A 24,421-nucleotide genomic window follows, 5' to 3' on the forward strand; every position below is an offset into this window, starting at 1 on the left:
AGAAACAGAACTCGCGCAATAGATCGATAGTAGAATTCAGTTAGTACGTTACGACGATCTAAAGGATAAGTTCGCGAGCCTTAAATACCTTAAGGAGTTACTTTCGAAAGCTACTACAAAGTTACGTACGTTACAGACGGGAAGCATACGTACTAGCGGAAAGAAGGTTAGTAGCACTTAGGGAGTTAGCATACCCGCTTACTAATATACGGAAGACTAGCCTTACTATCGACGTATAGGGTAATACGCTACCTCTATCTACCGAACTAAAGCAACGAGCTTAAGAGTTAGAACCTTCCTAGCCTACTTAGTTACGTAGTACAAACTTTAGCGCACCTATTCGTAGGAATGTTAGTGCTATAGTAGCAGAAGAATACCTAGAATAGTACGGCTTCGATACTAAAGAAGAGGAAGAGTAGGAGCCGAGGCCGTCGAGAAAACAGTAGGCGCTAAGATCGTCGAGAAGAGAGCAGCTTCCTCTCTAGCAGTCGAAGCGCTACTAAGAGTTAGAGTACCCCTAAGATTTGCCGGCTCCTTAAGACTTTAATTCTCCTTAAGATTTGCCGACTCCTTAAGACTTTAATACTCCTCGAGATTTGCCGGCTACTTAAGACTTTAATACTCCTTAAGATTTGCCGGCTCCTTAAGACGTTAATGCTCGTTAAGACGTTAATACTCGTTAAGACTTTAATACTCCCCTAGACTTTGATGCTCGTTAAGACTTTAATGCTCCCCTAGACTTTAATACTCGTTAGGATTCCGATGCTCGTTAGGATTCCGATGCTCCTTTAGACGCGGATGCTCGTTAAGACTTTAATACTCGTCGGGATTCCGATACTCGTTAGGATTCCGATGCTCCTCTAGACGCGGATGCTCGTTAAGACTTTTATGCTTATTAAGACCTTAATGCTCCTTAAGGCAGTACGTCGGCTACTTACTATATAATATCTAGAGAGCGAGATAGCCCCTCTTAGATTACCTATATACTAAGTCCTTATAACGATAGACGCTACGATATTAGTATGTATAGCAAAGACTCTCTAGTATCTGCTTACGGTTAGCAGCCGAAGCGATCGCTAGACGATACGGAGCCCGTCTCTTTACCTCGACCTAATATAGAGTTATATTAGGGATCCGATATAGCCTCTCTAACAACAAAACGTAAACCTATTATAGCTCTTATATATGCGATTACCGATATCTTAGAGCGATGCAAGGACAAGTACGTATAGCTCGGTAAGCTTACGAGCTTCTTAAAGTGCAACTATACCGCCGAATTCTCGCTATCGAATTTTGTATCCGCTATAAAAATACTCTAAAAGCACAGGATAGTAAGAATAACGAGAGAGGATCTTATCTATCTTACGGGAGTTGCTCTAGTTGCTAATAACAGCCTAGAATCTACGACTCCTAAGCCGCCCTAAGATACGCATACCGCTAACATTAACGCCGAGTAAACTAGCGATAAACTACGAGCTAGTACAACAGCTCTAAATAATAACTAGTCTTATATGCTACGCCTAAAGCAGTAGGGGTCTTATACAACGGTACGAGGTAGGAAACGCGATATAGAGCTTTAGGGCGAATTGTATATACCTTCTAGAAAGAGGTAGAGGAGATTTGTAATATACGAGACACAGAGCCTATTAATACTTCTACCTAACATCCTAGGCATTATAGCCTCGTCTAACTATAGTACCTTGCTAGAGATTCTATAGAGCTCGCTAGATTAGATCTAGGAAACCCCGCCGTAGAAGCTACTACGAAAGCTAATACAAAAGCCTATAGTAAAACCCTTTCAACCTGCTTATAGAACATCTGCTATAGTTAGCAATTTACTAAATGTGCCGACGAGCGTGCTTATCGCTTCTAGTAGTAATCGCACTACTATAGGCGGGCGTTAGTCTACTTAAGCATCGTCCGATATAGTCGCTTAAGTACTCGCTCGGGTATTAATTGTACCTACGTAAGCTTATCGCTCTAATCTAAGGGCGTATAGCAATTAGGCTAAGGGGGGTAGTGTCGCTACAATTACTGCACCTACGGAACATTCTCTATAGCACAAGCGACGTAAGCATATTAACATATTAGCGCTAGCCGAAGACTTCGCAATAATTAACAACGTATCGAAGTGTATAATATAGATGTTCTCGCAAGACATCGTACAATAGCGCTATAGAAGCTTCGTCTAGCAATACTTCACTAATCTAGGCCTTAATCTATAGTAGCGTAGAGAGTATGCGATTGCAGATGCCGACTTCGAAAAGATCTAAACCTTCTATTACGAATTTGGCTATATACTACTACTTAAAAGGGACGGGAAAGCCGGTAAACGCTTTGTAAGCAATTCCGGAATTTACTCGTTCTACGACTTTAATATATAGCCGCTCGACCTAAGATACACTTATAGCAGTTTTTATTTGCTAACCGCTCCGATATTTAAAGTAATATAGACGGGGCTGTCCCTATATATAGCTAAAGAAGTCTAGGACTATTATAAGCAATTATACCTATATAGGAACAATTCTTATAGGAATCTATTCTATATTATAAGAGAGAGTTATAGCGAAAATATAGATCGGAAGTACTATTATAGTAGAAAGGGTCGCTCTCGTAAAGGAAAGGACTGTCGCTATAACCCTCCCTATCTAGAACTACTATAGTTAGGAGATAAGGAACGCGATAATGTCTATACGCGGATGAACCTTATTGTTATATAGCGTAGACTAGACCGCCTCGAGTGCGGAGAGGAGGGCTACCGCTTTAAAGGAGATCGGCTAGCATTTATTCGACATATAGTTGTTAATTACATTATACGGGATGAAAGAGCAATGTATAATCGTAAAGCAGTGTTTTATAACAGAGGATGTAGTGTCAACCTTGTATAATTGTCTGCCGAGAAGTTAAGGAGGCACAATGATATACGTACTAGTGTATGTAAAAAACATCGAGAGCCTAATTGCGAGGTAGACTTAGTATTTAACAAGGGTAAGGGGTAACATTAAAGGTCTGAAATACTTGCAGTTATAGTTAGCATTTATTCGCGATAGTTCTTAGTAATATAAGGGAGGGTATCGAATAAGAGGCATAGATAGGGAGCAGCTAGCAGTAATAGATTACGGTTCTACTAGCGCGTATATACAATGCGAACCCCTATTACTAAGCAAACGGTTTCGTAACGGCTTCACTTACATAGATACCAAATTAACGAAAGCTTACCTCGCTAATTTAGAAGCTTAAAACAATACCGGGTCGCTACAACCGCGACAACTATACCTTCGCTTTAACAACCGTATACTACGGCCGCCGCTACTATAGCGGAGCCCGCTGCGACGCCGCTACTACTAGCTCTAACACCTTAGCGCCGTTACTTTATAGAGGACGAAATCGATACACTCGTCGTATAGTTATTTGTTCCTAATAACGACGCGCTACCCGCAAATCATTCCGACTATATAGTAGGAAATAGTATAGCAAAGCGTTACGTCTACGATTAGTAGGGTCTCCTAGACGGCAAGCTTAAGGACGAGCAGAAAATTCTTAATCGCTATATAAGAAATTGGGGCCCTTAGAAGGATAATAACAATAAGAAGGAGTAGTATCGCGCCGCCGTAGAATTTTGCCTCCGCTACCTAAGTAGCGCTATTAGTCTAGGTATATCGGACTCTAAGATCCGTAAAGGGTAGTCTATCTTTATTAAGCAATAATAGACTAATAAAGATACGCCTAAGCGCGAGCCTAGTTAAACACCTACGCTATTATCTAGCCGCCGCCTAAGACCTATACTATTGTTAGCGAGCTTATTAAAGACAACATTAAACAATAAGGCGGCGAGTAAAGTCCTTCTAATAGAAGCAAACCCTAGCGGCGGGGATGTAAATAGCGTCTAGGATTAGGGTAGTCGAGACTTTGCTACTAGTCGAAAATTGCAAATATAGCAGCCGGGATCTACATTCCCTGCATCTACTAGAAGACTCTAGACGCCCTAGGCTAGGAATACCTATACTATTACGCTAGCCGTAGTCGATCGGTTAGACATAGTGCTTATCGCATAGCTATTCGGCTAACTATTTTCGATACTATAGGTAGGATATCTTAGGTAAGCGCCCTCTACGACTCTAAAGAAATTTGTTTATAAAGGTGATTATCGATTGTTACATCTAGATTTGTCGTATAACCTCCTAGAGGATTAGTTGAGGTCTAAGTTTCATATTACTAACTAGTTAGACATCGTAATCGCAGCAGTAAACCTAGGCGAGGACGATACGAATAAGATTACCGATAACGGTAAGTTCGAAGCTGCCGTTACTAAATATAGTATAGCCGGCAGATACGGCGCCGCGGGTGTTGAAATACTGCTATTTATCGGCTACTAACTAGAGCTATAAGAATACGAGCTAGATTTTGTCGAATAGGCAAATAAGAAATTCGATAACAAGGCTTACGCGACATTTAGCCGAGACATTAATAGGCATATCGAGAAGAAGCGGAAAACGAATACGAGTAGTCCGATCGCTATAGCTACTATAGCTTTAGTAGAGTCGGAAGACTTATAGCTAAGAGAGAAGCTGCTATTTAGCCTAGAGATATAGGAGCGTCGTTATAAGTAGCGCCGACAGCGGTTAGGTCTCTAATCTAGCGAACTCTTACGTAGCGCCGCATTTAGTATCCCTCTATTATCGAGGGCATCGATACCGTCGCCTAACGATAAGCGCCCTATTCTATTTAGTAGAGTTCTACCGAAAGTTATTAAGCTTAGAGATCTTAAGTTACCGCCTGCCCCTGCGCCGGTATCTTTATAGCAGGCTTAAGGTTCTAGACTCAATGTAAACAGTTATACGTCGACTGTAGACGCTACCGCGCCGAATGCTCTAGCCGTGCCCTCTACGCCTTAAGAGAATCCTTAAGAGAATCCTTAAAAGAATGCTTAAGAGAATGCTCTAGCCGTGCCCTCTACGCCTTAAGAGAATGCTTAAGAGAATGCTTAAGAGAATCCTTAAGAGAATCCTTAAGAGAATGCTTAACAGAATCCTTAATAGAATCCTTAAGAGAATGCTTAATAGAATCCTTAAGAGAATGCTTAACAGAATCCTTAAGAGAATGCTTAACAGAATCCTAAAGAGAATGCTTAAGGTTCTAGACTTAAGGAAAATGGTTAAGAGAATGCTTAAGAGAATGCTTAAAAGAATGCTTAAAGTTCCGGACTTAAGGAAAATAGTTAAGAGTCGACTATAGACACTGCCGCGCCGGGAGCTTTGCCTAGGATCGTCGCTCCTCGAGAAAATTATCTATATCCTTTAGGATATTAGCGTTCTATAGATAACATATCGATAGAACTATATAGAATAAGTAAAGGTCTTAATAATAGTCTAACGAGAAACGGAAGAGGGTTAGATACTAGTAAACGTATACGAGATCCTTATACTCGTGCTAGGCCGCTCGACTCTAATACTAACTCGGAGCCTATAAGGAATAGCAGGACTGCTAGACGCGCTTAGCCTATAGTTAATACAGATACGTACACTCCGGAGCCGGACGACCTAGAGGAGCAGATAGAGGCGACCCCTTATATTCTAAGTTAGACCTATAAAGAGCTCCTCGACCGTATTAAGTAAACCTAGGTAGGGGATCTTAACTAGAGTTATACTACCGAGCTAGAGTAGATAACGTACGAGTACGTTAAACGCATCTGCCTCTGTCTGCGTCTATCGCCTAAACTTTTCGTAGATCCCGAAATACCTATCGCCCTACCGGGCTTTAAGACAAAGCTATACGCCTACTAAGTGTTCGGAGCTGCTTAGCTTATGTTCTGCCGACCGTAGTATACTCGAGAAGCCGGAGGAATCTTAGGCGACATTATAGGTCTCGGCAAAACTATAGAGTAACTTTTGATCTTCGTTTTTTATAAGTAGATTACCGATATACTTAAAGACTACGCTAAAAACAGAGATAATCTAGAGAAACACCTTCTATAGGGTACGGAAAATTCGAAATACCTATCTGCGAATAAGTTTTCTATCCCCTATAGATATAAGTAGCGCGACCTATAGCGTAGTTTTAGGCTTCGTAAGGGCATTATGATTCTGTGCCTAACTGCCGGTTTAAAACCCGATACTATAAAGAAATTCCTAGCTTATACGGACTTTAAGGAGCTAGGTATTAAACTATATAACTTCAACCCGCTTAATATAGATAATACGAAAGAGGAAATAGATAGTATTAAGCTCTTTAAAAGGGGAGACGTAATGCGCTTTGCGCCTAATCGCGTTGCGACTCCTAAAGTAGATAAGTACCGGAAGGGAGTTAACTATCCGGGCTCTACGCAAAATCCAATTATTACTAAGGCGCCCCTCGGTCTGTATAAGAAGCTCGTATTCGTACTAAAGGGTCGTTTCTACGTATTCTACGAGAACTGGAATTTCTCTGTCTCGACCGTATAGTTTAGGAGGACCTAAGAGGGTAGGCCTTACGCAAATAGCTCGACTGATTTCAAAACCGCGGCCTATAATACTCTGCTAGTTAGAGCTATCGTAGTAGACGAGGCTAACGAGGAGTATAGAATATATACGAACAGTATAAGTACGCTTCGTAAGCTAAGCGTAAACTATAATACGAAATATACGGTATATTTCGTAATAGGCACCCTAATCGCTAGAACGTAGAAGCCGATAATTAAATAGTTTAGAGTCTTCGACGCCTTAGCTCGCTATAATAATAGGGGGCGATCCGACCCTAACTACTAGAAGGACTTTGAAGTATAGAACGAGTTTAGAAGTAAGCCTCTAGGCGAGGGCTTTAAGAGGATAATTAATCGCTACGAGAAAGCTTTAGGCGGAGAGTATTAGAAAAAGGGTTCTATTAAGGAGCCTAAAATCCTAATAGCTAACTTACTTATGCTAGTATTAAGGCACTTTCTTATACTGCGGACATACAAATCGGTCTAGCCGTTCAACGCAACAAAGCCTAAATAGAAGATGCGACTATTAGATAATGCAGATAAGGAGCTAAAGAATATTAAGCTACCTTAGGATATAATTAACGAATTGAATAATTAGGTAGAAAAGCTAAAGCGGAGCATTAACTAGAAGATCCGTTTAGGAAAGATTAACGCTAAGGCGGTTACGTAGAGGCAGTTTTTCCTCGGCTCTTATAGGACACGAATTCGAACTACCCTATCGCCTCTGCTATCTAAAGATAAGCGCGGCCTTACCTTGCCGACTCGAATAACCGACTAGGTACAGAAGAACTATAGCAAGGCCCTTAATAAGTTCATTAAGGTAAGGAACAATAATCTAGAGCGTAAAGGCTACGCGCCGGTATCTACTAAGGAGTAGGAAATAGAATTTACTATAAAGGAGATTAAGTCTTTCGGCTAGCTTTTTAAGCCCGATATAGACCTATACACTTACTTCCTTAACGAGCTTATAGAAAGCCTACGTATTAAGGATATTATCGCGGAGCTTAAGAAGTAGACGGCTAATACCGTTAAAGATAATAAGGGCCGCAAGGCTATAGTAATAAGCTATTCTAACGTAGTAGCTTACACTATTAATCTAGTAAGCTCTACCTTCGTAAATAAGAGCTAAAGCAATATACTAATACTTCTATCTAGGCGTATAAGAAGGCTAGTCTAAAGTCGTAGCTATTTAACTTAAGGGTACCGAAGGACGCTAGCTAGCGATTATAACTAATCGTAGAGTTTAATCGGTCCTAGACGTCGGGCGCAGATATTCTCGTCTACTCTGTAAGTATAGCTAAGCGTAGCTATAATATAGTCGAAGCGAACTTATTACTTATAGCCGACCTTAACTAGAACCTCGTAGCGAGTAAATAGGCGAAGACGAGGGAGAATCGGGTAGGCTAGAAGCGCAAAGTAAGAATAGTTCGATACTACTCCTATAGCGTATAGATCGAGCATTAGATACTAGATAAAGAAGAGCTAGGCAATACGGCTCTAAGATCCTTCGGTACGAAGGTTAATAAGATACGAGTAAAGAAGGCTATAGAGGAAGATTCTATTATACTCGACGATTCGGATAAGGGCGGTGCGGGCTTCGTAGGAGAGGAGAATAACGAGGAGCTTTAGTAGGGCTAAGCGCAATGTAACTGATTGGTCTTTCCTTCTGGTATTTAGTGCTGTTCTAGTCTTGTTAGCAGGCCCATGAAGATCTTGAAGGAGTCGTAAATCATCCATTGGAGACCGGTGAGAGTGCCAATCATGATAATACTAGAGAATTGATTAGCAACAGGCGCACAATTCGCTCGGTAGCCGTTGAGCTACATCAACTCTACGATGTCAATGCGTGCGAAGGAATGCGAAGCAAACCTAGACTACTAGTATCGACTATCGAATCCGAGCCGGGTTGAAGTGCATCGATTCCAGGGTGGCGACGCGTGCGATGGAATGCGAGGCAAAGCCAGCGAACTAGTGCCGATTATTCCATCGAAAAGACAGCGCGCCCGAATGGCTACACTTCCAGGTAGCTGACTTGCCTACCTCAGACATGAATAGAATGACCGTTAAAACCCTCACTCCACAAGTGTCATTCACGATATCTCATTCATAAGTATCATCTGGAAGGGAGAGGAGAATCTCACCAAACAAATAAGGACTTCATCCCCTCCCCCTTCCCTCCGCCTTCCCACAAAAACCCATGCTACCAAATAAGCACACTCTTCACCACCCTCCCCGATTCCATCCCCTCTACCGCCCTCTTAAACTCCCTAACGCCAAACATCTCCACTAACCTCCTAATCTCTAACGTCCTATCCTTACACTACCTAATTAACTCCGGGATCGCCTTACTAGGATCCCTATCCCCCGCAATTACCCCCTTAAGCTGCCTTCCATTCGCCATATGTTTCAAACCATCGAGTTCCAGCACCGCGCCCACAGGTTTCAAACCTACTTGCAATAATTGCCCGTTTTTCTGCAGGCATTCGAGAGCTTGGGATAAGATTGAGACGGACGGGGTTGTGTCTAGGATGTGGGTGCAGCCGAGAGAGCCTGGGGTTAGAGAACGGATTGCTTCGATGAGGGAGTGCCCGGATTGTGAGAGGGAATCTGGGGAGCTGTTGAGGGTGAGGGTGGCGCCGAGAGATTTTGCTAATTCGATGCGGGAAGGGTTTAGGTCGATTGCGAGAATGGTTTTTGCGCCTAGGTGTTTTGCGGCGGAGATTCCGGCTAGGCCTACGCCGGCTAGGCCTATGACCTATTGTCGCCAGATATGTTAGATCCGAGCGTGGGATAGAATTCTTGATGCACTTACCGCGATAACATCGTCTGGTTTCGGTTTCCCAACATGAGTGATCGCACCAGCACCAGTCGTGATTCCGCAACCTAGAGGTGCGTAAAGTTTCAATTCTTCTGCGTCTTTGATTGTTGAGGTCACGTTGGAAGCTGCGCTGACTTTCACGCGGACTGGGGATGCGAAGGAAGATTGGCCGAAGAAGCCACCTCCAATGACTTTTGATTTGTCGGATGCTAGGACGAAGTTGGGCTCGTTGGCGCCGGATGTGAGTTGGGCATGTTCAACACTGTGGAGCTCGTCATTGGAGGTCTTATAGATGTGGTTTGCATGCATACCAATATGCTGGATGACCGGTACTGCAGTACATGCAATTCAAGCATGCTGCGGCTGAGAGAATGACGAGGTCGCCAACTTGGAATTTCGAAGATTGTTTATTATTTCCTAATTTTGTGATACGGCCAGCGCCTGGGGTGATCTGTAAGTATACGATGATTAAGGGGAGATTGAGTTGACTCTCTGACCTTCATGACCAAGGACTCTTGGGTAGATTCCACCATAGCCTGCAATGTCCGTATGGCATATTCCCGTAGCGATCATCTCGACAAGAAATTCATCTTCCCTCGGTTCTCGTGTGAGGAGGTCTTCCAACTTCCATTCATGCTCTGAGTAGGCTACGATGCCTCGACAAGGGACAGTGTACTCGGTCATGGTTGGCGATCAGGCTGTAAAATCATATGTGGATGTACCGACTACCTTGATGGATTGGGATTTCTATATGTATCAGTGAATCTTGCCCTTGACATCAACTGCGAATAGCATTTGACGACTTTGTCATAGCCTCAGATGGTCTCGTTCATGCGGGGTGCTGCACTACTTGGAGAGGTCTAGATCGGCGAATGCTCGCAAGGTCAAGCGGCCGCAACAATGATTGTTGTGCTTCTCTTCGCACCGGAGGCGGAATGTGCTCCAATGATCATCAGGAGCGCATATGAAGACGCTCGGACCATTGATTGACTCGGATTTGGGATGATATTGACATTCCGCGCCAATGTGCGCTGGACTATACAGATTGCAAGCCCTTCTCTGGCATTTTGTGGCGAAAGCAGCAGTCTTGCATCCCGACGCTGTGTCATGATCTGGGCGCGAAAATAGAAGTTGCCCTGCTTCAGGCTTCCATCGTCTTGGCATTGACCCTGGTGCAGTTCCGGCAGAAGCTCCTCTGAGCATCGACGGTCCTTCTGTCTGGGATGAGTAACCACGCACAGACCTGGAATGGGTTTGAAAAGATCTCGGTGCAATGAAACCGATCATCTAGCATTCTTCCTTTCGGCTGCAGCTCTCTTCGCCCTGACCTCTGCTCTTCTTCTCTCACCTCCATCGACCTTATGTCCTCTCCGCTGTTCCCACAGACCGTCCTTGACCTTTAATACCGCCGCGCCTTGCTGACCTTTTACGTACTCAATTCCCGTGCCTCCGATGGTGTTCGCGCGCACGATCTTGGTGCCGCTGACGGGCACGACTTCTTTTTCGTCTACTTTGGGCGGTGGCGCCAGCTTCGACATGATTCTGTTGTGCCGTGATTCGTTCTCTTGCGGCTCTACGGCAACGATCTCGCCCTTTATGTTGGTGATGATCTTCTTATATCCGGCATCTTGCGTGAGGGTCGCTGATGAAGTCCTTGTCACTCCTTCCTTGACTGGTTTCTTCACTTCGACTATTCTCAATGCGCCTTGTCCATCCTTGACATATTTGAGATCGCCACCCATGCCATAGATGCCCTTTCGAAAACGATCTCTCCACCACAAAAGATATCTCCTCGCTCTCGCTGGCTCCAGCCCAGACTCGCGAAGCTGCTCCGAGGATAATGTGAATAACGCTTCCCATGAAGGAATCTTAGCTGTATGTGCTGACATTCCGCGTCCGATGAGTGTCATGAAGGTCGCTACGTCCGGTACAAATGGCGTAGGCTTGGGGATGCTCAAGGGAGGGGGATTCAGTTTGTGCAGTGACCGGCATTGTATACATGTCGTGTTTCGGAGCGTCGATGGAAGGCTGAGAAGCACGAGCGGCCGTTTGCTGGCCATGGTGAAGGATGGCACTAGGCCGACAGGATTATTTCATGTGATGGCGTGAAGTGAATGTCTCTGAATGAGATGGTCGGCGAGACAGCATTGGCTTCGATGCGGCGAGCTCGTCTCTTCCGGTTTGCCTGAGGCTGCCAGAGGACGGAGCTCTATACACACCAGATTGTCAATGAAGAATTCACAACGCAATCTTTGCCCCTACAAGTTCTTTTTAATATATCTTTTTATCTAGAGGAGTTATAGCTTAATAATATAGGACAAAGATACTCTAATTTATGTATATTTTTAGAAAATATTGAAATTTCTAGTCGTTGCCTCCTAAATAAATAAGCTATATAGCTTAAAACTCTAAGTTAGAGATTTTAGAATTTTAGCGTTTTTTTGAGTCTTAATATACTATTTTTAGTAATCTCAAAACTAGGCCTTATAGTTTTACTTAATAAAAATCTATTTTGAGATTTTTCTCGTAATATAGCTACTATTAGTTCTATAATCTAGAATTTAAAACTTAAATTCTTCTTAGGTTCCCTTTCGTATATCTTTTTCTTTAGACGAGTTATAGCTTAGTAATATAAGACAAAAATAATCTATTTTTAATCTAGTATTAGAAAATTACTAAAATTGTTATAGCTATCTACTAGGATTAGCCTAAAATTCTAGAATAAAGATTTTAAGACTTTTGCTTTTTTTAAGCCTTAGTATACTATTTTTAGTAATCTAAAACCTAAACCTAATAGTTTCACCTAGTAGGAATCTATATTAAAGCTTTTACTTTAAATAAGCTATAAATAGTCTTATAACTTAGAAAAGAATATTCTTAAGAATTGTAAACTTTAAATTGCTAAGCCTACAATTGTTAAGAATATTCGCTTTAGGATTTTAAGACTAATAGTAAGCGTATTAAAATAAGAATCTCAAAATATATTTATACTAGGTAAAACTTTTAGGTCTAGGTTTTAGATTACTAAAAATAGTATACTAAGGCTTAATAAATACTAAAATCTTAAAATCTTTACCTAAGAGTTTTAGGCTAATCTTAGTATATAGCTATAATAGTTTTAGTTATTTTCTAAAAATACATAAAAGTTAAAGTATATTTGTCTTATATTACTAAGCTATAGCTCTTCTAAATAAAAAGATAAACTAACGAGAATATAGTAAGAAAATAATATTCCTTTCTAGATTATATTACTAATAGTTTATATAATAATATATAAATTTAGATTTAGATTTTTATAAGATGAAACTATAAGATCTAGATTTTAGATTACTAAAAATAGTATGCTAAGGCCTAAAAAATGCTAAAATTGTTAAACTTCTAAATTAGACTTTTAGGCTATATAGCCTATAAATTCAATAGGTAACGACTAGAAATTTGATTATTTTCTAAAAATAGATACAAATTAGAGTATTTTTGTTCTACATTGTTAAGCTATAACTCCTCTATATAAAAAGATATATTAAAAAGAACTTGAAGGAGCAAAGATTGCGTTGTTGTCGCTACGGTCAGAAGTGCTGTATTGACAATCTGGTACGTATGGGCCTCCCTACCAGAGCTCCACTTCACAACACGTTCACATGCCAAAGTCCAACCAGCTCGCTTTCCCCGTAACAGACATTCGCTTGGCCGGAACCACTTCAGTATGACCTGTTGATAATCAGTAATACCGCTGCACCTTCAAAAGCGACAATGTCAGCACCACGCTCGCTCAAGTCGCCAGCCCTGGACGTCCCTCCCGAACCTCCCTTTAAACGCGTCAAGCTATCACCGCGTCCCGACTCACAGATCAACACATCGACGCCGAATTCACCGTCTTCAATCGCGCCCACAGCCGACCTCGCTGAACAGCTTGACGCCGCAGAAAGAAACAAATATGTCAAAGGCAAGAAGCTTGGCTCAGGTCAGTATGCCGACGTCTTCTCTGCACACCTCAAGACCGATCCCGCACAACTGGTTGCAATCAAGAAGATCAAGGTCGGGGCTGAAGCCAAGGAGTTCGGTATCTCATACGACAGTCTGCGAGAAATCAAATTCTTGCAAGAACTCAATCATCCCAACATCATCAAGTTGATCTCGGTCTACTCCACGAAAGGACAGAATCTGAATCTAGTTTTGGAACAGTTGCCGCAAGGGGATCTGCTGAAGTTAATACAAGATACGCAAAACATAAGCTATACGGCAAGCGATATCAAGGCTTGGATGCTCATGCTGATGCGGGCGATCTGGTTCTGCCATAAGAATTTCGTGCTGCACCGCGACATCAAGCCGAACAACTTGTTGATCGCTGCCAACGGAGAGATCAAATTGGCGGATTTCGGCCTTGCAAGAAGTTTTGCGGATCCATATCAACCGATGACGTACAATACCATCACGATCTGGTATCGACCGCCAGAGCTTTTCTTTCAGGCAAAGTACTATGGTGAGAAGGTCGATATCTGGAGCTGTGGATGCGTGTTCGCGGAATTGATCGCACGGGATGTGCTGTTTCGAGCGTGGCCGGAGAGCGAGATCAACATGATCAAGTTGATATGTGAGAAGGTAGGAACTCCGACCGATCAGAACTGGCCTGGGGTAGAAAAGCTGCCTGGCTACGTAATACCGGACGAGAAGTATCCTTTGCGAAGTAGGGATTACTGGGCAGGACCTTTCCGCGCGATCGGAGATGAGGGCATAGATTTGCTGATCAAGATGTTGACGCTTGACCCGAGGAAGAGATTCAGCGCAGAGCAGACGCTGAAACATGACTTCTGGACATCAGCTCCGAGACCTAGTAGACTAGAGGATCTGCCACGCAAGGGTGGTGGTGTCGAAGCCATGGGCGAGGACTTGAAGAGAAGGGGCGGAGAAGTCCCTGGCACGAAGGAAGATCGTGGCGATAATGTCGCTAGGAAGATCGACTTCGGTGCCAAAAAGTAATCCTTTCGAACTCCTCAGGGAAATGTACGATTGACGAGACCGATGAATGACTTGTACACTATTGGAAAATGGATGCATCCACAGAGCGTACGACCAGCGAGCATGGTAGTCTTTACTTAGACCTAGAATCTGATTGCCATCCCTCGTATGCCCTTCGTTGCTGTTAGGCCTTGGATACCTCGCGTTGAATTGTCGATAATCGAGGCCAATTATCCATAAGAAGGGTGGGTCTATTATAAGACAGTCCGGATACCGATAATTGAGTGACTTATCGGCGTCTATTATAAGACACTCCAATTATCGATAATTGAGGCCTTTAGACAGGTGTTTGCTACAAGCAGGCCTTTAGTAAGGTAGGCTTGCTTTTATAATTAAATTGCTAACTATCCGGTGCCTTATTCTCGTACGGCTCTATCTCCTTCCGGTTTAGTATATATACCTTGCTCTTCTTTATATAAATGCCTTCTTCGTATAGTTATCGCTATTACTATAGATTTAAACGACGCTAAAGACTTCGTACTATATCTATCGATCTATATAGTGCTATAGGTTCTTCGAATACTACTAGACGAGACGGAGCGACCGAGGTATCGACCGGCGGGTATAATAACGACTCTCGTAGCGCTAGAGTTAGGCTCGTAGTAGACGTAGATAATGCTTATTAGACCGCCGGAATACTACTATACGACGACGAGGCTTCGACAACCTGTTCTAAAGGCACTTATTAGTACTCTTATAGAAGAATATAACCTTACTAGAGGTTAGCGAATTAGTCTAGCTAAGTAGGTAGTTATATTCCTTAATATAGCCGCTTATAGCTACAACAACCGCTAATTACGTAGGATATATTAGTACTCGTTATTAGGTTATAGAAGAGCTGTCTATAAGATTAGTCGACTATTATATACGTTGTTTAGAGATAAGGCGCGGTAGCTAAGCGAGGCAATAACGACCTTATAAGAGGTAACTAATAACCCTAAATTCTAGCTATATTTCTCGGATTGTATTAGCGCACTAGATAGCACTTATATACTATTTAGAGCCGTAAAGATATCGAATGCTAGCGCCTATCGTAACCGTAAAGGCGGCGTCTCGTAGAATGTATTAGCGTGCTATAACTTCGAAGGAATAATTACTTATATATTACCTAGATAGGAGGGCTCTACGGCGGACGGTACGGTGCTATCGACGGCTATTCGAGGTAGATTAAGGATACCGAAAGGGCGATATTATCTCGCTAATAGCGGCTATTCGAAGAACCTTAAGTATATGCTAGTGCCGTACTAAAGGACATAATATTACCTTCGCGAATAGTACGCTTCTAAGATAAAGCCTAAGCGGAAGGAAGAGTTGTTTAATCTACGCTATTCTCAGCTCCGTAACTATATCGAGCGGCGATTTGGTATATTAAAAGAATAATAGTAGATCTTTAAGAATAGTCCGAATAAGGGCTATACTTTACTCTAGTAGGCACGGTTTGTAGTCGCTATTTACGCCTTAAACAACTTTATAGTCTCTTATTATTAGACGCTCGAAACTAAGGACTTCTTAGTAGTACCGCCGGATAGAGATATTGGATTTAATAAGAATAACGTCGTAGAAGACGAGGTCGCCGAGATTGATCGCTAATCGATAGAAATAAGAAGCAAGATATCGGTATTTAGAGACAAAGTCGCAACTTTAATATAGCGAGAATATATAGCGAGACAAGAGGCTAACGATCCGTACGAAGATGATTAATTAATAGCGGAGAGTCGTAGTTAGGGGTATACGATAGTAGAGCGGCGTTCGAAATCGCGGCAGCGTTCGGTATAATAGAGTCTTAGCGGTTTTTCTTACGTTATAGCGGTGTTTATAATGCTATCCGGAACTTTAGATAGATCTCGAGCGCGTTATTGTTATCGTCGTCGCCTATCCGAGGCCTCTAATATCTAAAAGCGGGTATATCCGAGCTTAGCGTCGAAATCCGATAGTTATTGCTATATCGCGAATGTACCTATAACAATACCACTATTTTTTTATTGTGTTTTAGTTAGTTAAGAGTTCATTAGCAGACGCTTAATATAAAAAAACAACGAAGAAAATTGGTTATGCCGTTGTTAAGGAAACTCGTAATAAAGTCAAAATTTATAGTTTTTACTAAGCTTAGATCTTAGCTTTATATATAGCCTTACTTAGAGGAAAACACAGCTTGTTTTCAGGACGATAATATATCTAAGAATGAACGTAACGGTAACTTCGGGGGCCGTTCTAAGATCTTTGTGTAAAAAGTAATAATACCTTCTTCTAAATTTATAGTATAGACAACCCTATAATATTCTAAGAAATGTAGTCTCTCTAGCAATATTCTCCGCCTTATTTACTGCTATAGGTACCTATTCTAAGTGCTAAACTCTAGCTCCTAGAGCGACGGCAACGACTGTCCCCCGTTGCTATAATACAACTATTAACCCGGGTAATTAAACGGCATGTTTTAAGGGGCTATTTAACTTAGAATTAGTAGCATTTGTTAGGTCGGAGGGTCGATACTATACTTAGAAACAGGCCGGATAGGTACCTTAACCGTAGGAGTTAGCGTCGACTTAGGCTCTTCTAACTCTTAATTATCTACCTTCGCTCTCTTCTTAATTAAATACTTTAACATCGCTTCGAGATTACTATCCGGATATCTAAGTATACGTCTAGCTGTTCCTTCGTTCTCGAGTAGGTTACCGAGCGCTATTCGCTTCGCAAATAGTAGCTTTTAAATGCCTTCGTAGTTTATAGCTTTCCGAGTTGTAGCTATTATAACGGAGTCCTTTAGTTTAGAAGATAACTGCCTACTAGCGCTAATAGAAGCTATCGCTCTTTGTAAAGGCTTCTCAAGACTGCTAATAGTAGCGCTTATATAATCCTTAGTATAGCTCCGAGGCTTAGGTGTATTATTATCCTTCTTCTTTTTCGCGCTAGTAACGGCTTACTTCTATAGTAATAGCGGACCTCGCTTTCTGCCTCTACTAATACTACTATCGATACTCTAAGAGCGACTTATTAGTACGCTCGGAGTCTCTCGTTCTTTATTAGATCTAGGCTATTCTTCTTCGGTTACTATAACCTTATCCTCGACAATCTCGTTACGAGCCTCTTCTTCCGTAGCTATCGCTAATTTAGCTACCTCTATTACGCCTTTACCTATCGCTAATTGATTACTAAACAATACCTCTAGTAGGTTATAGCAGTCTAGCAAATTCTCTTTAAATACTAGGTAGTCCGGATACGCCTTATAATAGGCATCTTCTACCTCTTCTTCCGTATAAGGCGGCTAACCCTACTATCTACTCGTCCTTCTAAGGTACGCTTTCTACTTCTTCTATAATAGCCGGAAAGTATTAAACTTGTTGCGTACCTACTTAGAGGTAATATTAACTTTAAACCTAGTATTTAGCTCCTTTAAGATCTCTAATAAGTCGCTTTCCGGAAAGCCTTAATTGTCGTTCTGCCTCGTAATACGCTCGATAAGCGCTTCTACTTAGTATAGCCTCTACCTATTCTTCGGTCTAGTTATACGGCGCCTACCTTACCTTCTTCTTTACCTTATCGCTCGGCGCTTTCTTCGACCTCTTTAACTTCGAGGCCTTTAGCATAGACGGGTCTACCTGTTTCGGCGGCATCGAGAAGCAATAGCAATATCTACTACTATATAATAGAACGAGAGGCATCGACAATTATATAAAGGCAAGAATTAGGTTACGAGAATACTAAGACGCTAGCGGAAAGCGATAATTTAATAATTAAGATTAGATACCTATAAGAGGTATAAGACACGCTACAATAAGACAAGAGACGATAATTGAGTATCTTCTGGATAATCAACGACTTATTGACAATTCAACGCGAGGTATCCAAGGCCTTAGACTTCCTACGTAGCTGCCCAAAGGGCTCAATTCAAGTGCCAAGCAAAACGAAGGAGCCGAATACGAGCTTGCATCTGCTCGTCCTCAACGTCCCATCTTCTTCGCCTTTCACGGAACACAACAATGAGCCCTCCTCGGTCGGCTCCAAGCATGAAATCGCTGTGACTCTGTTCTTTATATGCCGGACCAGCAGTAAACGAGTACAGTGAGCCTGCGCTCGTCTTTGCCACTGCGTTCGCTTATAGCACTCCTTCATCGCGTCTAGCCTCGACTCCTAAGTAGGGCATCTCAAAACATCGCCGAGACACTCTCTATCAGATCACGCACTTCTTTCTGGCGGAGATATATAACCTGATAGATGCCTCCCTCTCACTGACAGATTCTTAGCTGGGAAGCTATATACTGACTAGAGTCGACAGAGCTGAACTAAGACGCTCCGCAGCCGCAGCTCCCGCCTTGCAGTGATCATCGTGAGCTAAGGAGGACAAGCTCGCAAGCTACAACAAGAGCAACTCGATCTCCCTTATGTAGTTGACCTCAGCTTCTAGAACCGACAGTCCATATCGGCTCGCGGCTGTCAAATTTACTGGAACGGCAAAGATGGCACTTGCAGGACTAGAAGAGCTTGACTCAGTCGAGATTCTGGTTATCATTGACAATGAGCTGGACCCGATCTCGCCATGTCCAAGTCCAGAAGTCCAATATTCTGGTGGCGTCAGAGAGATTGCTTTTCGCAACCCAGCATTCGAGCCCAAAGCAGGTGGTGGACCAATCCGCGAATTGAAAATGGAGGAGATCTGTTGCAGTGCTCACGGTCTCTCGCTCATGATCACTGGTTTCAAAGGCGAGCAGCGACATACGATCCTCTTCGATGCTGGTCCAGAAGGTCGTGCGTTTGAGCTTAATGCGAAGCGCCTACGTGCTGACCTCGGATCTATCGAGACAATTCAACTTTCGCACTGGCATCGCGATCATTCGGCTGGCATTGAGACAGCTTTGAAGCTCATTGGAGAGGCTCGTGCCAAAGAGCTTGAGCGAAAGAGGTCTACACCAGTCACTGTTGATCTTCATCCAAACAGGCCAGAGCTGCGAGGTGTTCATGCGCCTGGTATGGAGCCTGTGGCTTTATCACCAGACCCAACCTTCAAAGAGATCGAAACAGCAGGTGGCAAGGTGGTCAAGAATGATCAACCACATCTTGTGCTTGATGGGATGTTTGCTGTATCTGGCGAGATACCAAGGCTGACCGACTACGAGAAAGGAATGAAGTTTGGCGCCAGACTGAGCAAAGGAAGATGGATCGAGGATGAAACATTGATGGATGAGAGACTCCTCATGTGCAAGATTAAAGGTACGGAGATGAACACTTCCTCACTCGGTGAGGTGACAGCTGACATATGATAAAGATAAGGGCGTCGTCGTCTTCACGGGCTGTAGCCACGCTGGTGTGGTCAACGCATCTCGACACGCTGTGGAGCTGAGTGGTGGTGCTCCATTGTATGCTGTTATGGGTGGCTACCACCTAGCGGACGCAGAACACACCAGAATCCAGAGCACAGTGGCCGATCTGAAAGCATTGAACGCAAAGCTTTTACTTACAGGTCACTGCACTGGGTGGCGGGCCAAGTTTGAGGTAGAGAGGCATATGCCCGGGCGCTTGGTTCCATCCTTCGTTGGATCCAAGTTCGTCCTTGCAAGGTCAGTCTCAGCTCAACGATCGCGAACGGAAAAGCTGATGACTTCAGATAGGACACAATCTAAAGACGAAGCGGCTTCCTGTACTATCGCATAGATCGTGAAATCAATTCGTGACGATGCAGGCCTTTCAAGACGGCGGCTCGGCAAGTATTCGTACATCTTTTGCATCCTTCTAATCATGCATCATAGGCAGGCAGGGCTGAGATGCAAAAGATGCTTGATTGTCAGAGAGGGCATCTAGTCTCCTCTTAAGTAACTATGATGATTGCTACGTGAGACACACACATGCAGTTTGACACACTGTCTAGAACAAACAACTATCTGCGCTGTTTCCTCACACGTCATATTGGGCTCGAGAAGTGATCTAGTGTCGATCGTAGCAAAGCCGTATCCCAAAACGCCGCTCCTTCCACCTATATCGTCCTCTAGATCGATTGACGCAAGAACAGTATTGGTCGAGCCACTCGATGACTTCGTTCCGGTAGGGAGGTTCGTTATTAGATCAGATCATACAGCCCTACCGGCGACTTTGATAGGGCTGCTTTGGGTTCGCATTCTCCTGAAACCCCTCTCTTCCCATTGCCCGACAGCGCCATGCCGTCCTCAATCAAGCCGAGTAATAATGCGTCGTAATTTCGAAAACATCGGGGCAAAGAACGCTTTGCGACTGTTCTCGTAGCTTCGTTCTCTCATGTTGTCGATATCGTTTCAGCCGACTGCTTCCGCCGTATTTGCAAGGCATTTTTTAGAGCCTTGAAGCGGTTGAACATGAGCAAAGACGTAGGATCACCTCAGTTGGAGCGTGTCGTATAGTAATGTATTCGGAAGTCCAGTTGAAGTGCAGAGAGTGGCTTTGCGTTGAAGTGCTGAGGACACGCTTTGCCTAACCCTATCTTGGCACTCAGCCTGACGGAGAACGAGTTCTTGTGAATGTCCTCAGATGGTACCACACCATTCTGGTGTCTATGATCTATGCAGATCTACCAAAATACGAAGTCTCTCCATTGCACGTCGAGCTTCTAGAGAACCGCGTCGCGAACCCTATCGCACATCGCACTTATCATCCCAACCTCCAAGACGCACAATTGCATGGTGAAGATATTTGACTACCTCCATTCAGGCGCTTCGTGCACGTGACCGGCCTGCCGGCTTCGTAAGCGAAGCGCCTGAGGATAAACCGTTCTTAGTAGGTGCGGCTGCAGCTAAGGAATACGAAATTCGTCCGCTTGAGGGCAACGATACGACAACGGCGTATTTAGCAGGTTCAATTATATAAGAATGCACCTAGATATTGCAGAGAAGAAGAAGCGCGTCTTTATTGTAGAGAATATAGACGAGAATTAACAAAATTATCTCTCGTAAACGTGTTTTACTGTTTGTAGCTATCTCGAAGCGTCTCTGCCCTCCGAGGCGACGACGAGGCAGCTAGTCGCTTAGAACTAACGCGACAAAGCAGAGGGTGCTGTCCTTAGCTTCCTCTAGAACCTCTCGCGTATAATTTGTCGATGTTCGTACAATAGTATTGTCGTATACCGAGCGAGGGCTACCGTCGCAATCTGAGGCCTGCCTTATACGCTAAAAGTCCCGGAAATACCGTATATTTTGTCCGCCTCTTGTATTGATCTTTCTGTATATATTATCTGCTCGAGCCTCGACTATATATCGAGGACGATAGTCGTGTTTAATATTTTATGTTGTAGAACAGAACGGTTTGTCTTCAGGCCCTCGCAAGCGAGGCGGCTGTTCCAGCCAAGCCTTGCTGCCTGAGGGCCTGAATGGAGGTAGATATTTGACATCTTATTCGCTCGTCGAAATCAACATCTCCAGTCGTGGGAAGCTCTCCGGTAGCGATAAAATTTCTGCCATCACCGTCGTCCGCGAATTTCCGATTCGTGATGGCGCCTAAATTTCCACTTCCGTGTCTCAACTTCTGGCTGTGGAGATTGTGCTTATCGTTCGCACGGGTTCTACCGAGTTCGGAAAACTTGGAGATGTTGGAGTTGTCGCAGTCTCGTTTGTAGCTGGGGAGATTGTGCTAATCGGTCGCACGGGTTCCACCGATTTCGGAAGACTTAGATAGGTTGAAGTTGTCAGAGTCTTATTTGTAGCCGTAGAGACTGTGCTAATCGTTCGCACGGTTGTCATCGATTTCGGAGAGGTTGAAGTTGTCACAGTCTTACTTGTGGCTAGGACGATCGTGCTAATTGTTCGCACGGGTTCCATCGATTTCGGAAAACCAGGAGAGTTTGAAGTTGTCGCATTCTCACTTGTGGCTAGGGATATTGTGCTAATTGTTCGCACGGGTGCCATCGAAGTCGGAAAACTTGTCGAAGTTGAAATCATCTCATTCTGTTCCGTGGAACTTGAGGTCTGTGATTGTACGGGTATCATCCAACCAGGATGATCTGTAACGATTGGAGTTGTCGGAGTCTCTTTTGTGGAGCTTGAGGTCGTGACTCGTGAAATCCAATAAGGAAGACGTGAAGGGGTGAACGTAGGAATGTATTCACTTGTGGATTTGGTTGTTGTTCGTACGGGCGTCATCCATTCAGGAATACCTGTTTCGATGAATAGTGTACCTGTGGCATGTGGTGTCAAGGCTGACACCCGAATTGGTGAAGGGACTGAGCTTGTGGTCACATTCGGGCTCTCTGTAGATAGCGATTCTGTTTCCGTAGGTAGTGTATCTATGACATGTGGTGTCAAGGTCGACACCAGAATTGGTGAAAGGACTGAGCTTGTGGTCACGGTCGGGCTCTCTGTAGATAGCGATCCTGCTTCCGTAAGGAGTGTACCTGTGAAATGTGGTGTCAAGGTCGACACTCGAATTGGTGAAAGGACTGAGCTTGTGGTCACGGTCGGGCTCTCTGTGGATAGCGATTCTGCCGAGGCCAGGAGGCCTCTAAGGGCTGCTCTGCGGAGTTGCATGGTATCAGAAAAGTGTCTATGGGATCGGATTTCATTGCTGTCGTTGTAGTGAGAGTCTAGAGATTAGAGACAAGGGAAATGTGAGCTTATGTATCGTTTTTTGAATGTCCTCAGTTAGCAAGGATTCGGCATTTTGACGAGTAAAGTCTCTTCCAAGATTGTTTACCTTACTCAGCATTTTCACAGCTTACACCTCTCTTATGTAACATTTGTGATTGGAGGCAGGTTTCAGAGGATCTATCGGACCTTGAAGGAAGGAACGAGCATTATCGAGCGCAGATCCGCTTCAAGTCCTTATGCGCTTCACTCTCCTGCCGTGTTTTCTGCCATCTCCCCGTCTTCCTCGCCCACTTTTCCCTGCGGCTCTTCGATCTCCTTATCCTCTTCCGTTTCCTTCTCCATTGCATTCTCCTTTACCTTCTGCTTGCATGCTCTTGCAGGCTCGAAGATCCAATAGCAGACTGGGTATAGCACAAATCTGCCCCACAGCAATGCTCCCACCACCTAGACAGCATTGCGGTATGAGAAGTGATTGAAACCAAGACACCTAATAGGTTCGTCAATCACCGAAAGGAACTGGACCTATCCAGTTGTATTTCAGTGCGATGAAACGCTTTCTTGCCAAGCATTTGGAAAAGAGCAAAAGCGCCGATCTTGGACTATCTCGACCATTATGTAGTCGAGATATTTCATTAGTCGCATCACAGATCCGGGTTGATATGCGGCTTGAACTTTTTCGCAGCGCGGTCAGGTGCTCGACTTCTGAACTGGTCGCCATGAATCTCAAACACAAGTGGCTGCTTTCCAGATACATCACCTTCTTCTAGCGGCACCTGGAACTTGAATATGGTATGCTCTTTGGGCACTGTCTTCAACTCGTTGCGCTTGGTGATGACTTCAAACGTAAACTTGGTGTCCTTGACCACAATTCCTTGCAGTCCAACTCTGCTAACGCATCTGCTTCTCACGACCTCGATCAAAGCGCCGTGATAGTCTGCTGAGGCTAGAATAGGTCCGCCACCTTTGGCGTCGACATATGCGCGGCCATTTTTTAGGCCAAGAATGTCGCGCATGTACTCGCACCACATGCTGTGAAGAGGTTCGTAGATGGCATATTTTTGTTGCGATTTTGGTATGTCATAAATGCATAGCGCCCGCTTTGCTTTTGCAGATAATGGCTTTGGTTTATTGGAGCGCTTTGCCTTCGCCTTTTGCAGTCGTTCGTGTTGGCGCTTTGCGCGCGCGTTGAGAGTCGGGTCTGGTGAGGACGGTCGAAGCAGAAGCGGTCGCTGTTTGACTCTTTCGCGGAATATCGTCTCGGCATTCTCTGGGTGGGCGCGTTGCAGCAGCTCTTCTGCTACGTGTTCAGGCGGCTGCGAAGCCATTCTCGTTGTTATGTCACATCGCGCTCGTGGAATGTCGAAACCAAAATGGCGAGTGAAGTGCGGTAGGTCAGCATGGAGAAAAGTTGATGACTCAGCCGGATTGATGACTCAGCCGAATTGCTGACTCAGCCAAATTGCTGCCTGAGAGGTCACACGGCAGAACAGCGTCTTACTTGCATCAAAACATCACAATGCAGTCTTTCGTCACTGATACCGCATCAGCATATCTCGCATAGCTGGGTCAATTCTGATCCTTGGGCCAATA

At 43.9% G+C, this 24,421-nt stretch overlaps 7 protein-coding genes across 7 annotated transcripts; 3 read left to right on the plus strand and 4 right to left on the minus strand.

Moving 5' to 3' along the window:
• Window positions 1–531: 531 nt before the first annotated feature.
• MYCFIDRAFT_31837 (uncharacterized protein) lies at window positions 532–702 on the plus strand (the record flags this gene model as incomplete). The annotated part of the gene is made up of 1 exon (XM_007930605.1): window positions 532–702. A coding segment is annotated over one exon (171 nt), but the record flags the coding sequence as incomplete, so codon positions are not given.
• Window positions 703–8,657: 7,955 nt separating this feature from the next.
• MYCFIDRAFT_189819 (uncharacterized protein) lies at window positions 8,658–9,959 on the minus strand (the record flags this gene model as incomplete). The annotated part of the gene is made up of 5 exons (XM_007931024.1): window positions 8,658–8,724; window positions 8,782–9,212; window positions 9,303–9,537; window positions 9,587–9,716; window positions 9,773–9,959. The coding sequence occupies 5 exons, from the start codon at window positions 9,957–9,959 to the stop codon at window positions 8,658–8,660; spliced, it is 1,050 nt and encodes a 349-aa protein (XP_007929215.1).
• Window positions 9,960–10,570: 611 nt separating this feature from the next.
• On the minus strand, window positions 10,571–11,239 carry MYCFIDRAFT_101452 (uncharacterized protein; the record flags this gene model as incomplete). The annotated part of the gene is made up of 2 exons (XM_007931025.1): window positions 10,571–10,804; window positions 10,859–11,239. Coding segments are annotated over 2 exons (615 nt in total), but the record flags the coding sequence as incomplete, so codon positions are not given.
• Window positions 11,240–13,025: 1,786 nt separating this feature from the next.
• Window positions 13,026–14,252, plus strand: KIN28 (serine/threonine protein kinase, CMGC family, CDC2/CDK subfamily; the record flags this gene model as incomplete). Its single annotated transcript, XM_007930615.1, has 1 exon — window positions 13,026–14,252. One exon carries the CDS (start codon window positions 13,026–13,028, stop codon window positions 14,250–14,252), a length of 1,227 nt encoding a protein of 408 aa, XP_007928806.1.
• Window positions 14,253–18,100: 3,848 nt separating this feature from the next.
• Window positions 18,101–18,707, minus strand: MYCFIDRAFT_177158 (uncharacterized protein; the record flags this gene model as incomplete). Its single annotated transcript, XM_007931026.1, has 8 exons — window positions 18,101–18,170; window positions 18,195–18,228; window positions 18,258–18,366; window positions 18,394–18,432; window positions 18,469–18,513; window positions 18,553–18,600; window positions 18,632–18,642; window positions 18,701–18,707. The coding sequence occupies 8 exons, from the start codon at window positions 18,705–18,707 to the stop codon at window positions 18,101–18,103; spliced, it is 363 nt and encodes a 120-aa protein (XP_007929217.1).
• A 491-nt stretch (window positions 18,708–19,198) lies between these two features.
• MYCFIDRAFT_7504 (uncharacterized protein) lies at window positions 19,199–19,829 on the plus strand (the record flags this gene model as incomplete). The annotated part of the gene is made up of 2 exons (XM_007930540.1): window positions 19,199–19,496; window positions 19,552–19,829. Coding segments are annotated over 2 exons (576 nt in total), but the record flags the coding sequence as incomplete, so codon positions are not given.
• Window positions 19,830–22,873: 3,044 nt separating this feature from the next.
• On the minus strand, window positions 22,874–24,180 carry MYCFIDRAFT_211990 (uncharacterized protein). The gene has a single exon (XM_007931027.1). It carries the CDS (start codon window positions 24,154–24,156, stop codon window positions 23,473–23,475), a length of 684 nt encoding a protein of 227 aa, XP_007929218.1. The 5' UTR covers window positions 24,157–24,180; the 3' UTR covers window positions 22,874–23,472.
• Window positions 24,181–24,421: the final 241 nt, after the last annotated feature.

Source organism: Pseudocercospora fijiensis, assembly GCF_000340215.1.
Source record: "Pseudocercospora fijiensis CIRAD86 unplaced genomic scaffold MYCFIscaffold_7, whole genome shotgun sequence".
NCBI classification, from domain to species: Eukaryota; Fungi; Ascomycota; class Dothideomycetes; order Mycosphaerellales; family Mycosphaerellaceae; genus Pseudocercospora; species Pseudocercospora fijiensis.

Excerpts from the sequence above, each read along its gene's own strand:
- MYCFIDRAFT_211990 (XM_007931027.1), bottom strand. The coding sequence starts at position 24,156 with ATGGCTTCGCAGCCGCCTGAACACGTAGCAGAAGAGCTGCTGCAACGC.